This window comes from Triticum dicoccoides, chromosome 4A (genome assembly GCF_002162155.2).
Source record: "Triticum dicoccoides isolate Atlit2015 ecotype Zavitan chromosome 4A, WEW_v2.0, whole genome shotgun sequence".
NCBI classification, from domain to species: domain Eukaryota; kingdom Viridiplantae; phylum Streptophyta; class Magnoliopsida; order Poales; family Poaceae; genus Triticum; species Triticum dicoccoides.
In genome coordinates this window covers 538070476-538085486 of record NC_041386.1, presented here as the reverse complement: position 1 = coordinate 538085486, position 15011 = coordinate 538070476, and the positions used below count along the sequence as shown (strand labels likewise).

General features: G+C 45.4%; 1 protein-coding gene across 1 annotated transcript in view; it reads right to left on the bottom strand.

The window, feature by feature from the left end:
• Positions 1–15011, bottom strand: part of LOC119283617 (aspartyl protease family protein 2-like) — a 55147-nt gene that overhangs the window by 22403 nt on the left and 17733 nt on the right. The window contains exon 2 of the mRNA XM_037563087.1: positions 1375–1519. Coding sequence (XP_037418984.1) covers positions 1375–1519 — 145 coding nt within the window. The remainder of the gene's footprint in view (positions 1–1374; positions 1520–15011) is intronic.

Sequence of the window (15011 nt, the reverse complement as noted above, 5' to 3'; positions counted from 1 at the left end):
GAACGTGATTTTCTCAACAAACGTGATCCAAGAGACTTGGAGTGGCCATCAAGAAACAAGGGAGGAAGGCACAAGGCAGGGGGCGCGCCTACCCCCCTGGGCGCGCCCTCCACCCTCGTGGGCCCTCCGTTGCTCCACCGACGTACTTCTAACTCCTATATATATCCACATACCCCCCAAACATCTAGGAGCACCACGAAAACCTAATTCCACCGCCACAACCTTCTGTACTCGAGAGATCCCATCTCAGGGCCTTTTCCGGAGCTCCACCGGAGGGGGCATTGATCACGAAGGGCCTCTACATCAACTCCATGGCCTCTCCGGTGATGTGTGAGTAGTTTACTTCAGACCTTCGGGTCCATAGTTATTAGCTAGATGGCTTCTTCTCTCTCTTTGGATCTCAATACAAAGTTCTCCTTGATTTTCTTAGAGATCTATTCGATGTAATCTTCTTTTGCGATGTGTTTGTTGAGATCCGATGAATTGTGGGTTTATAATCCAGATTATCTATGAACAATATTTGATTCTCCTCTGAATTCTTTTATGTATGATTGGTTTATCTTTGCAAGTCTGTTCGAATTATCAGTTTGGTTTGGCCTACTAGATTGTTCTTTCTTGCAATGGGAGAAGTGCTTAGCTTTGGGTTCAATCTTGCGGTGTTCGATCCTAGTGAAAAAAAGGGAACCGATACGTATTGTATTGTTGCCATCAAGGATAAAAATGGGGTTTATATCATATTGCATGAGTTTATCCCTCTACATCATGTCATCTTCCTTAAAGCATTACTCTGTTCTCTTGAACTTAATACTCTAGATGCATGGTGGATAGCAGTCGATGTGTGGAGTAATAGTAGTAGATGCAGAATGGTTTCGGTCTACTTGTCTCGGACATGATGCCTATATACATGATCATACCTAGATATTCTCATAACTATGCTTAGTTCTATCAATTGCTCGACAGTAATTCGTTTACCCACCGTAATACTTATGCTCTTGAGAGAAGCCACTAGTGAAACCTATGGCCCCCGGGTCTATCTTCCATCATATTAATCTTCCAATACTTAGTTATTTCTATTGACTTTTATTTTACTTTGCATCTTTATTTCTCTTTATCATAAAAATACCAAAAATATTATCTTATCATATCTATCAGATCTCACTCTCGTAAGTGACCGTGAAGGGATTGACAACCCATTTTTCGTGTTGGTTGTGAGGTTCTTATTTGTTTGTGTAGGTGCTTGGGACTTGAGCGTGATATCCTACTGGATTGATACCTTGGTTCTCAAAAACTGAGGGAAATACTTACGCTACTTTACTGCATCACCCTTTCCTCTTCAAGGGAAAACCAACACAGTGCTCAAGAGGTAGCAGTGGTACGCCTCCCGGACCAGCACCGTCAGCGGCGTGCCGGGGTCGACCATGCACCCGCCCTGACCACCGCGCCGCCAGGCGAACATCTCCTGCCTGATCCCCGTGAGCCTATTTGCGTCCAGGCTGATGCCCATGAGGCTCACGTAGTACTACAACTCGTGCTCTCCAGCGCCGGGAGGATCTTGCTCGTTCGGAGGCCCGACCGGCTTGGCACGTCGGCGCCGAACTGGAGGAAGCCAGGCCGGCTCACCCCACTGGAGAAGAGGCAGTACGAGAACCACGTCTGCCCATGCGTTGTGACCTACATGACGAGCGAGGTAGGCATCTTTCCCTTGGAGGCGATGCTCGCTGATATGTCTCTGTCGTATCTACTTTTCCACACACTTTTGCCCTTGTTTTGGACTCTAACTTGTACGATTTGAATGGAACTAACCCGGACTGGCGCTTTTTCAGCAGAATTACCATGATGTTGTTTTATGTGCAGAAAACAAAAGTTCTCGGAATGACCTGAAACTCCACGAAATATCTTATAATAAATAATAAAAAATCCTTGCCAAAGATGAAGACCATGGGGCCCACACCCTGTCCACGAGGGTGGGGGCGCCCCCCCTAGGGCGCGCCCCCTACCTTGTGGGCCCCCTGGAGACCTCCCGACTCCAACTCCAACTCTATATATCTGCTTTCGGGGAGAAAAAAATAGGAGATAAGATTTCATCGCGTTTTACGATACGGAGCCGCCGCCAAGCCCTAAAACCTCTCGGGAGGGCTGATCTTGAGTCCGTTTGGGGCTCCGGAGAGGGGGATTCGTCGCCGTCCTCATCATCAACCATCCTCCATCACCAATTTCATGATGCTCACCGCCGTGCATGAGTAATTCCATCGTAGGCTTGCTGGACGGTGATGGGTTGGATGAGATTTATCATGTAATCGAGTTAGTTTTATTAGGGTTTGATCCCTAGTATCCACTATGTTCTGAGATTGATGTTGCTATGACTTTGCTATGCTTAATGCTTGTCACTAGGGCCCGAGTGCCATGATTTCAGATCTAAACCTATTATGTTTTCATCAATATATGAGAGTTCTTGATCCTATCTTGCAAGTCTATAGTCACCTATTATGTGTTATGATCCGTTAACCCCGAAGTGACAATAATCGGGATACTTACCGGTGATGACCGTAGTTTGAGGAGTTCATGTATTCACTATGTGCTAATGCTTTGTTCCAGTTCTCTATTAAAAGGAGGCCTTAATATCCCTAGTTTCCATTAGGACCCCGCTGCCACGGGAGGGTAGGACAAAATATGTCATGCAAGTTCTTTTCCATAAGCACATATGACTATATTCGGAATACATGCCTACAGTACATTGATGAATTGGAGCTAGTTCTGTGTCGCCCTATGTTATGACTGTTACATGATGAACCGCATCCGGCATAATTATACATCACTGATCCATTGCCTATGAGCTTTCCTTATACCAGTTTACACTTATTTACTTTCCCGTTTCTATTGTGACAATCACTACATAATACCAAAAATATTACTTTGCTTTCATTACTCTTTTGTTACTGTTATCACCACTATCGTATTACTTTGCTACTAAACACTTTGCTGCAGATACTGAGTTTCCAGGTGTGGTTGAATTGACAACTCAACTGCTAATACTTGAGAATATTCTTTGGCTCCCCTTGTGTCGAATCAATAAATTTGGGTTGAATACTCTACCCACGAAAGCTGTTGCGATCCCCTATACTTGTGGGTTATCAAGACTAATTTCTGGCGCCGTTGCCGGGGAGCATAGCTCTATTCTTTGAGTCACTTGGGATTTATATCTGCTAGACACTATGAAGAATTTTAAATACTCTAAGACAACAATTTATCCCTCAACTACGAGGGGAGGTAAGGAACTGCCATCTAGCTCTGCACTTGATTCACCTTCTGTTATGAGTAAGCTTGCGACACCTAAACCTGCTTCTGCTATTCGTTCTGATATGTCGCATGTTATCGATGATGCTACTTCTGCTATACATGATACTTATGATGAAACTACTTCTATGCTTGATACTACTGTGCCACTTGGTGATTTTCTCGAGGAACGACTTGCTAGGGCTAGAGAGATTGAAAATATTGAATCTGATTATGATGATGAAAGTGATGATGAAGAATCACTTGTTATTCCTGAGGGTTATTTATTTGATCAAGAAGCTTCTTTAGCTATTTTAGGTTGCAAAGATAGATATGAACTCAAAAGGTTATTAGCTAAATGGAATAAGCAATCTCTAAATGCTAGGATGAAACCTGACCTTGCTTTTGCTACTTCACCTATCTTTGTTACTGATAAGGATTATGAATTCTCTGTTGATCCTGATATAATTACTTTGGTTGAATCTGATCCTTTTCATGGCTATGAATCTGAAACTGTTGTGGCACATCTTACTAAATTAAATGATATAGCCACCCTGTTCACTAATGATGAGAGATCTCGCTACTTTTATATCCTCAAAATATTTCCGGTCTCATTAAAGGGTGATGCTAAAATATGGTTTAATTCTCTTGATCCTGGTTGTGTGCGTAGTCCCCAGGATATGATTTACTACTTCTCTACTAAATATTTCCCTGCTCATAAGAAACAAGCTACTTTAAAGGAAATATACAACTTTGTGCAAATTAAAGAAGAGAGTCTCCCACAAGCTTGGGGGAGGCTTCTCCAATTACTTAATGCTTTGCCTGATCATCCTCTTAAGAAAAATGAAATACTTGATATATTTTATAATGGACTAACCGATGCCTCCAGAGATTACCTGGATAGTTGTGCTGGTTCTCTTTTCAGGCAAAGAACACCGGATGAAGCTGAAATCTTATTGAATAATATGTTGACAAATGAAAATAATTGGGCACCTCCTGAGCTAGCTCTTGCTCCAATTAATGATCCTATTCCTAAACCAACTCCGAAGAAGAGAGGTGTTCTATTTCTCAGTCCTGAAGATATGCAAGAGGCAAAGAAATCTATGAAAGAAAAAGGTATTAAGGCTAAAGATGTTAAGAATTTACCTCCTATTGAAGAAATACATGGTCTTAATTTACCGCCTGCCGAAGAAACATATGATCTTGATCCTTTACTTATTGAAGAACCTCCAGACCCCGATAACCCGACACAGGTAGTAAAGGTAAATTCTCTCTATAGATATGATAGAGATGAAATCCCTCCTACTAAAATTGCTAGTCAGTTCTTGGATGAGTTTGATAATTTTATGTTTAAGCAAGAAGACTTCAATGCTTATTTCGGTAGACAATTAAAACAAGATGCTGATATGATTAAATACCTGGGTGATTATATGGCTAATATTAGAGGTAAACTTAAACTTGTTAGCAAACATGCTTCTATGGTTACCACTCAAGTAGAACAAGTACTTAAAGCTCAAAAGGAATTGCTCAATGAGATGAATAGTAAGAAAAATAATTATGCTGTTAAAGTGGCTACTAGAACTGGTAGAATGACTCGGGAACCTTTGTATCCTGAAGGCCACCCTAAGAGAATTGAGCAAGATTCACAGAGAAATAATATGGATGCACCTAGTTCTTCTAAAAGGAATAAAAAGAAAAATGATAGAACTGTGCAAACTTCTAGTGAACCTATTGCTGAACCACCTGATAATCCAAATGACATCTCTATGTCTGATGCTGAAACACAATCTGGCAATGAACATGAACCTAATGAAAATGTTAATGACGATGTTCATAATAATGCTCAACCTAGTAATGATAATGATGTAGAAATTGAACTTGCTGTTGATCTTGATAACCCACAATCAAAGAATCAATGTTATGATAAGAAAGATTTTGTTGCTAGGAAACATGGTAAAGAAAGAGAGCCATGGGTTCAGAAACCCATGCCTTTTCCTTCCAAACCATCCAAGAAAAAGGATGATGAGGATTTTGAGTGCTTTGCTGAAATGATTAGACCTATCTTTTTGCGTATGCGATTGACTGATATGCTCAAAACCAATCCTTATGCTAAGTACATGAAAGATATTATTACAAATAAAAGAAAGATACCGGAAGCTGAAATTTCCACCATGCTTGCTAATTATACTTTTAAGGGTGGAATGCCAAAGAAACTTGGAGATCCAGGAGTACCCACTATACCATATTCCATTAAAAGAAACTATGTTAAAACTGCTTTATGTGATCTTGGAGCCGGTGGTAGTGTTATGCCTCTCTCTTTTTATATCGTAGACTTGACTTGAATAAGTTGACACCTACTGAAATATCTTTGCAAATGGCTGATAAATCAACTGCTATACCTGTCGGTATTTGTGAGGATGTGCCTGTTGTAGTTGCAAACGTTACTATTTTAACAGACTTTGTTATTCTTGATATTCTCGAGGACGATAGTATGTATATTATTTTTGGAAGACCTTTTCTTAATACTACAGGGGCAGTTATTGATTGCAACAAAGGGAATGTCACTTTTCATGTTAATGGTAATGAGCATACGGTACATTTTCCGAGGAAACAACCTCAAGTTCATAGTATCAATTCTATCGGAAAAATTCCATTGATTATATTTGGAGGGTTTGAATTTCCTCTTCCTACTGTCAAGAAGAAATATGATATACTTATTATTGGGGATGTGCATATCCCCGTTGAGGTAACCTAGTGTTATTCAAAATTTCTCTGGTTTCATGTTAATCGGAATGAGTTTGTTAACAATACTTGATCAACCTTGTTAGTGGATTCCTTTTGATGAGCATGAGATGGATGAAACTAGAAGCACAACCTTCTGTACCCTCTCTATACTTTTTGTTATTTAGTTGAAATAAAGTAAAAATAAATAATTTTCTGTCTGTTATCTGATTATCTATGCAATATAAAAATACCTCGAAAATAAAAGTTCTCCAAATGCCCTGAAAATTAAATATGATTTTTTCTAGAATATTTGAGGATTTATGGAACAAAGAACACACCAGGGGGCCAACCACCTTGCCACGAGGGTGGAGGGCGCGCCCACCCCCTAGGGTGCGCCCCCTGCCTCGTGGGCCCATAGTGGCCCTCCTCCACTTATTCCTGCACCCATCCTCTTCTTCTTCCTCCCACAAACACGAAAGACCAACTCAAGCACGAGTACCAGCCCTCCTTGTTGTCATTTTCGATCTCCTTGCTCAAAGCACCTCTCACAAAACTGCTTGGGGAGATTGTTCCTTCGTATGTAACTCCTCCATTGTTCCAATTAGTTTTTGTTCTAATGCTTTATTCATTACAAATTTTTGCTTCTTAGGTGACCCTGTTCTTGAGCTTGCATGTCAAATTTATATGGTCAAAAGTAGTTTTGATGCATGATATAGGCCCTAGGCACTTGTAGGAGTGGTTGCTATCAATATTATTGAGTTTGGTTTACTTTTATTTTGAAGTTACTAAAAAAATTTCAGAATTTTTCAGAGGAAGAAAAATGCTTAGGAAAATGTTCCAAGGTGGTTCTTCAAAGAAGCAAGGACCCAGGCTTGCAATGCGTGATGCTGACGAAGAGCCACCAAGAGACGCTCCAGTGCGTCCTTGCGAGTGGCCTTCTGAAAATTTTATGGATCGAGCGGGAATAAAAGAAGAATTCAACGCATATTTGCGTAACGCTGATCTTGTGAGCTTCGAGGAAGAGAAGTGCAGTCGGTATCATAACCTCACTAGTTCCTTTGTGAGGAGGTTTGAATTTTCCACTTCACGTAATTCTCCAACTGTCCTGTTTGATCTTTATGATAAATCTTATACCATGGACTTAGAGGAGTTTACCACTGCATGCAAACTTCAACAATGGGGTAGCATAAGGGATCCTCGCAAATCTGAATTTAGAGATTTTCTTGCTAATATAACTGTGGGAGAATCTAGAGATATTACACAAGCTACCATAGGGAGCATCCACTTTCCTGCTATACATTATTTTGCTCTCTTCATAGGTAGATGCATAAATGGTAAAGATGAGGCATGTCACGTGTGTGTCCCTGACCTCAGTATTCTTAGGAGTGCCGTGTTAGAAGACAAATCATATAATTTGGGAGCCATTGTTGCACGTAGGTTGCATCTTAATAGACTTAATGGAGATTTCTTTGGTGGAATTTATGCAACTCGCGTAGCTAATTTTCTTGCTATAGATGTACGCGAAGATGATATTGAATTACCTCTTGCCTATCTAGATTTTAATGCTATGGTTCACCACCATTTTGTCGAGAGGAACGAATCACGTCTCCAGTACCGACTAATCTTTGACAGACGTCGTGCTATCCGTATTACTCTCCCTGCTCTTGCTTTCTTTGATTATCAGGTAAGAGGAGGATATACTATTACCAGAGAGGAGGTAGACGAGTACGAGAGGAGGGCGGAGGCCGCTCGTCGCCACAGTGCTGCTCAGGAGGCAATAGCCGCTGCATGACAGTACAACCCCAACAACTATTATTATGGATATCTGTCAGGACCCCGATTCCAAGTCAGATCGATCTAGCCGGTAACACCTCATATCACTTTGCGGCCTCACGCACAGTATTCCCATGGGTGTCGCCTTACCATGGCCCGGGACCATTTGCGCCTTTCGACTCACGTATATGATAGTGTTGCTAGCATCCATATGACAGAGAACCCGGGCCGACATGACTAGTCGTGAACCCAAAGTGGCACTAACTTACGGAGACATGCATACATGAATCAACATCGAGCATGTCGGTCAGCAGCGTGCGAATCCGGGATGTAGCACTGGGCTAACAGGACTCCGGTGAACCGGGCTGTAGTAGGCTAGGCAGGACTCCGGATGTCACCGCGTGACATTTCCCCGAAGGGATAAACACAGGAACAAAGTGAATCACATGCCGGCCAGTCAAGTGTTCCGGAGCAGTAGTGTTGGGCTAGCAGGACTCCGGTGACAGAGAACCCGGGCAGTAGCAGACTACTATGGCTCATGGAAGCACAAGACTACATTTCCCCATAAGAGAGGCTACCAAGGATAAACAACTAGGTTGTCGGATCCCACACATACCAAGCATTTCAATCATACACACAATATGCTCGATATGTGTAAATACAACATGGCATCACAACAAAACTCTACGACTCAAAGTATTTATTCATTAGGCTCCGAGGAGCGAGATATGACAAACATGGGTCTCATGACCCAACATTCAGAGCATACAAGCAACAAGCACAGGTGGAAGCTTAACTTGTCTGAGTACAGACATCTACAAATGAAGAAGGTTGAGAAGCCTAACTATCTACCAGATCCTGCCAAGGGCACAAGATCGTAGCTGAGGTTTCAAGGTAAACATCGAAGTCCACATGGAACTACTAGCGAGACTGACGTCTCTCTACAAAACATAAAATAGGAAAATGTGAGTACAAATGTACCCAGCAAGACTTACATCAGAACTAGCTACATATGCATCAGTATCAACAAAGGGGGGAGGTGGAGTTTGATTGCAGCAAGCCAGCTTTGACACAGTGGCTATCCTAAACTATGACTGCAAGTAACTCTTTTGAGGTGGCGCACACGAGTCCACATATTCACCATACCAATACACCACTATGGATCCGCTCCCGTCTCCCTACGAGAAGGCCATCCATAGCACTCACGCTTATCTTGCGCATTTTAGAGTATCTACTTTCACTTGTCTATGAACTATGTAAGGGGTCTGTCGGTGTCAAAACCAGCGGATCTCGGGTAGGGGGTCCCGAACTGTGCGTCTAGGCCAGATGGTAATAGGAGGCAGGGAACATGATGTTTTACCCAGGTTCGGGCCCTCTTGATGGAGGTAAAACCCTACGTCCTGCTTGATTAATATTGATGATATGGGTAGTACAAGAGTAGATCTATCACGAGATCAAGGAGGCTAAACCCTAGAAGCTAGCCTATGGTATGATTGTTGTATATGGAGTTGATTGCCTATAGACTACAACCCTCCGGTTTATATAGACACCGGATAGGGTTAGGGTTACATAGAGTCGGTTACAATGGTGGGAGATCTTGAATATGCGCATCGCCAAGCTTGCCTTCCACGCCAAGGAAAGTCCCCTCCGGACACGGGACGAAGTCTTCAATCTTGTATCTTCATAGTCCAGGAGTCCGGCTGAAGGTATAGTCCGGCTACCTGAACACCCCCTAATCCAGGACTCCCTCAGTAGCCCCTGAACCAGGCTTCAATGACGACGAGTCCGGCGCGCAAATTGTCTTCGGCATTGCAAGGCGGGTTCCTCCTCCAAGTCCTTCATAGAAGATTGTAAACACCAAGAGTAGTGTCCGGCTCTGCAAAATAAGCTTCCACATATTGCCATAGAGAGAATAATATTAACACAAATCAAATCTGCTGACGTATTCCGCAGTGCGTCATCACACTACAGCCAAGTTCTTTGCTATCGTTTTCACTTCTCCACCTCAGTGTGTTTTGCGAGGCGGTTTCCTTGGGACGTCTTGTCAAAGCAGAGATCATGTGCCCCCCTTTTACGGGATTCTCATCAATATGGACGTGGGTAACCCAACCGTGCCCGTTAGCATGTTTTCTCGATTAAAGGCGAGTCCTAAACGGTTACGGGGAGGGCTCCTGGTATTCAACCTCTTATAAAGAGACCAGGGCCTTACTCCTTTTCTCCAATCCCAAAACAAGTTCGCCCGTCGCCTCGAGTTCCAACACCCTAGGCTCCAGATTCCGGGTGCCTCAGACCTTCGACAATGTCCGGTTCCGACCTTCAAGGCCGATGGATGCCCTCCTCCGTCACGGAGGAGGACGTGCTAAAGTTGAGAGAGGCTAAGTTCTTGACCGCCGAAATTTTGCACAGGTTGCCTGCTCAAAGGCAGGCTATCCCCAGTCCCCAGCCCGGTGAGAGCGTAGTGTTCGTGTCTCACTTCCTTCGGGGGTTAGGCTTCCCGATGGACCCCTTTGTGAGGGGACTGCTGTTTTATTACGGGCTGGAATTCCACGACTTAGCTCCGGAGTCCATCCTCCATATCTCCTTGTTTATCGTTTGTATGCGAAGCGTTCCTCCGTGTTACCCCTCACTTTGGATTATGGCTCAAGACTTTCAAAGTGGAGCCGAAGATGATCAAGGGACAGCACGCAGAGTGCGGAGGCGCTGTTATAAGCAAAAATGCTGATGCTCCATGGCCCGAGGGCTCTTTTAAAGAGGAGCTAGGCTTGTGGCAATGAGAGTGGTTTTATATCACCGCTTCCCGGAGCACCAAGTGGGTGGCGCTTCCAGCCTTTCGCTCGGGTCCCCCACCACTGCTAGCGTCATGGGTTAACAGAGGGTTAGATTGGGGTTTGCCCAAAGATGTGCCCCTGTTACAGGGCCAAATTAAGGATCTCTTGGAAGGAGACCTCAGCTTGGTCAAGATGACGTAGGTCATGCTGATTCGCCGAATATTGCCCGGCAAACATCGCCCCCTTCGCCTGTGGGAGTTTAATCCACAGGGACCGCGAGCTCTCCAGAACTTTATGGGCGCAACGCCTGTAGAGATGTATAGACTGTTCTTCGGGTCACAAGAGATGTGTCCGGATTTAACCGAGGACGCAGGCCTAAGCTGCAATCGCCCAGATACTCAAGTAAGCAACCTTGTGCCCGGACCTTCTATCCGTATAATTGTCATAAACTTGCCCCTAAAAGAGCCGTCCTTTTAAACAAGAGTGGATAGCGAAGGCAAAGCTGATCAGGTGTCCGGCTCCCCTTCCTGAAACCAGGCTGGATCCCGTGCTGGTCAGGATGCTGGAGATAATGCCTTTGGAGGGGGAGGACAAGGAAGCTATGGCCTCCTCGAAGGAGGTTGCTCCGAAGGGAGGAACCGACAATTCCTCTCCTAAGGGGAAGAAGAGAGCCGCCTCTGACGACCCGGAAACCATGGCCTCGAAACGGGGGAGAAAATCCTCGTCAGAGGGTCTGACGCCGAGGAGTTCCTTGGCCGGACTATGCCCTCAAGGGGATCAGCCCTCCAGCGAGCCGTAAGTGGAGAAAAGATTTTCCGTTTGAGGGATGAGGGAAGTCCTTGATTTATATCTGAGAAGATTAACCAAACCTTTATCTTGTAGCTCGGACCTCAGCCCTTCTCAGTAGAGCTTGTCTTCGGGGGATCTCCTTCCGGAGATGATGGAGAGCGGGACGCCTCCCCCTGCCGTGCCGCCTAGCGAGGCGGGCGACCCCGAGGTGTCGTTGCGGAGGGTTTCTCCAAATCCGGCAGGGGCGGAATGTGGCTATGCGCCCCCCCGAGGTTCTCCGCGTCCGGCCTTCGAAAGAGGTCATGGGACGAGCCTGACACTGTCTGGTGCTCGGCCGGAGGAGATAAAGATTCTGCTGGGGCGAGCTTCTATCTCAGAGGAGCACCGCGCATTGATGGGCATGGTGATTGAAAGGATTTCATCCGTAGAGAGCGGATTGTATGAGGCCGTCAAAAGTTTACTGACGGGTTTCGAGGTACATTAGATAATGTATACTTTTGTTAGTTGTGCATGAGTAAGATGCGCCCTGTGTAGATAGTAGCCCCTGAGACTCTGCGCGTTGTCAAGAAATGACGGCACGCGGAGGATCATAATCCCATGTCTAAGATGTTGCCTTTGAATGTAGGCGGCAGGGTGTCCGGAATCGAGCCGAACTGACGATTTTGCCGAACTAAAGGGGCAACTGGACGTGGCAGATGCCGACATCACGCTTGTCAATAAGTGGTTTGATGAGGCTCAAGGTATGTAATTCCTCGGGCGGCATTAGGTAAGAACAGTTTTATGCCTGTGTCTTACGATGTGTGTGCTTGACGCAGATGGTGCGGCCGCCGTGGAGAGTCTTAGGGCAGAACTTGCCCGAGCTAAAGAACAAGCCAGCGAAAGTGATGCGGCCACCAGGAAAGCCCTTGAAGAGCTGAGAGCCGAACATGCTGCTCATTGCCGAAGCAAGGAAGAGATGGCCGAGATGGCCGAAAAGTTAAAAAGCGCTACAGACCGTTGCAGACTTCTTGAAAAAGAAGACCAGGCGAAATAGACAGACTTAGAGAAGGCCGTTGCCAATGCCAAGGACGCACGCTCTGCGATGAGAGCTGCGAAGGAGGAGCTGCGTCAGGTCGAACAGATTGCGGCTGGAAAGCCCTTTATGCTGTGAAGGAAATTTTGTGATCCGAAGTTTGCTCCGTTGGACCGGATGTGGAGTGCGGAGGATACCTATCTGGACTTGGCAGCGAGTGCTGCTGATGCAACCAAACACTTTCGAGATCAGAAAGATCGCGAAGTGGAAAAGCTTTTCTGGTCGCAGTTTCACAATCCAGAGCGTCCACTGGCAATGGATGATCGTTTGGCTCAATGGGCCGAACTGAATAGGTTGTCTGGACTCGCCATGAAGTACGTCATGGGTCACCTGTGGCCGGGGAGATCGGAGCCGAAGAGTTATTTCAGCTTGGTGCAGCAATTCCTTGACGCAGTGCCGCGTATAAATGCAATGAAGAGGTCAGCATGCATAGAGGGCGCTAGGATGGCTCTTGCCCGTGTTAAGACATACTGGGCAGAGATGGAGACCACCGTTGTTGCGTCCCGAGATTCGGACAAAAGCCGAGTACCCTCCGAGCACTATTTTCAGGAAGTTCTTGAAGGCGCTCGTGTAATAGAGACGCAGTGCCCGAAAGATGCTATGTTATGATAGCATATGTAATTATAAAGTAATATTTTGATAAACTGTAGTGGCCTTTTTTATACTTGTGTCTCCAAGTATTGGGAACACCTCCTGTGCGGCCGTTTTAAGATATATATATATATATAGAGAGAGAGAGAATCTGAAAGATGGCAGTCGTTGGCTTCAGCCCCCACGCACATAGTGCGGGGGTTCTCGCAGAAGACGCATTTTCACACTTAAACCAATGTCTTGGTCCTACAAAGGAGGTGATAGCGCAGTGGGCCAGGCAACCGAACTATAATGCTTTAACACTTTCACTTAGCCATAGGAGTTTGACAGTGAGACTATTTAGGTAGCCCCTTGGTGGCAACTGCGCTCGTCCGAGTTCGGGGCGCGTATGTGCCTGACCGGGAAGCGGCCCTTCGTTAAAGCGGAGGAATCCTATAGATTCCGATAGGTCATCGAGTGGCTGACCAGTCTCACGCTACATCATGACAGTCAGTTTTCGGCTTTCTCTACTGAGGTGCTCGCCCGGCCGAACCGGGGCACAATCTCAGTAGTTCTCCTGGTGCTACCTTAGCCGATAGAGCGGAACGTAAGGTAGCCGAACTCAGGAGCCGGGCAACCCAACATTTGACCAAAGACATGATTCGGAGCTGATGCATATAATGCCAAAACTCGCGACGCCGAACACTACCTAAGGTGTTCGGTCTTTATGAGTGCGGGCGAAACAACACTCTTTATTAAAAAAGCCCCTAGTGTCCAGGTACGTGCAAAAATTCTGACGTGGCCACATGCCAAGACGCCAGCCTCCTCCTTGGTTATATCAGAAAGGAAAAACCAGGGGATGTGTAGCAACAAGAGACAGTAAAAAAGGTTTATGCAGGGTCTTAATCTAAAAAGAATCCTTCAGGACGGGTCCCTACTGCACGTCTGCGCCTGTGTCTCCATTGTGTCGTATCCTGGATGGGCACCGCACGACGTTCATCTGTAAAAGAGAGGAACTGAGTTAAAAATGGGCCGTGCCGAAAAAGTTTAAAATAAACAAAGTATAAAGTAAGATATATAAGATTGAGCTTTATTGTCTCTTATTGTATATGTGTGGAGCCCCTAGTGCGGGGGTATATGGCTTCTAGGCCTGCATCAATGATGATTTTGCATCGAACTCGTCTATCCGCGTTCGTGGCCTTGAATGACCTATTTCGAAGTTTTTTGGCCGGTGAGGCCGTTTTGCTGTGGGGCTGTCAAAGCGGCCGCACAGTCCTCCACTTGGGGAGGCGCACTTTAGTGCTTCCCCTTCAAAGAGATGATGCCTCGTGGACCGGGAATCTTAAGCGTAAGAGATGCATAATGCGGTATTGCGTTAAAGTGAGCGAAAGCTCCGCATCCCAGTAGTGCTTGATAGCGACTTGAGAATGGGACGATATGGAAGGTCAGCTTTTTGCGGCGGAGGTTATCGGTAGAGCCGAATATGACTTCGAGCCAGAGAAAACCCATACAATGGGTGTCCGGACCAGGTATTACCCCTTCAAAGGAGGTTTTGCTGCGGCGGATTCTTGCTGGGTTTATCCCCATGTGCTGGATTGTATCCTGATATATCAGGTTTAGTCCACTGCCGTCGTCCATAAGGACATTTGAAAACTGGAGTCCACCAATTATTGGATCGAGTATCAAGGCAGTCCAGCCTAGATTCTTGATATTCCTAGAATAATCTAGCTGATCGAAGATGATCGGTTTTGACAACCAGTGGCAGGACCCTTTGGGGATGGGCCGTGTGGTGCGTACCTTTACGGGCGCCACACGTTTTGTTCTGTGAAGTGAGTTCACTGTTTTTACTTCTTGTGGGAAGTTCTTTTGTTTCCTGGTGCTCTGCTTTTGGGGTTCGTCCTTGTCTTCGCTTGGTGTGTCGAGCCCCTTGTGTTCGGCATTGAGTCTGCCGGATTGTTTGAAATCCCAACAGTCTCTGTGGGTATGGTTAGCAGGCTTCCTGGGAGTACTGTGTATCTGACATATCCTGTCCAGGATTTTAT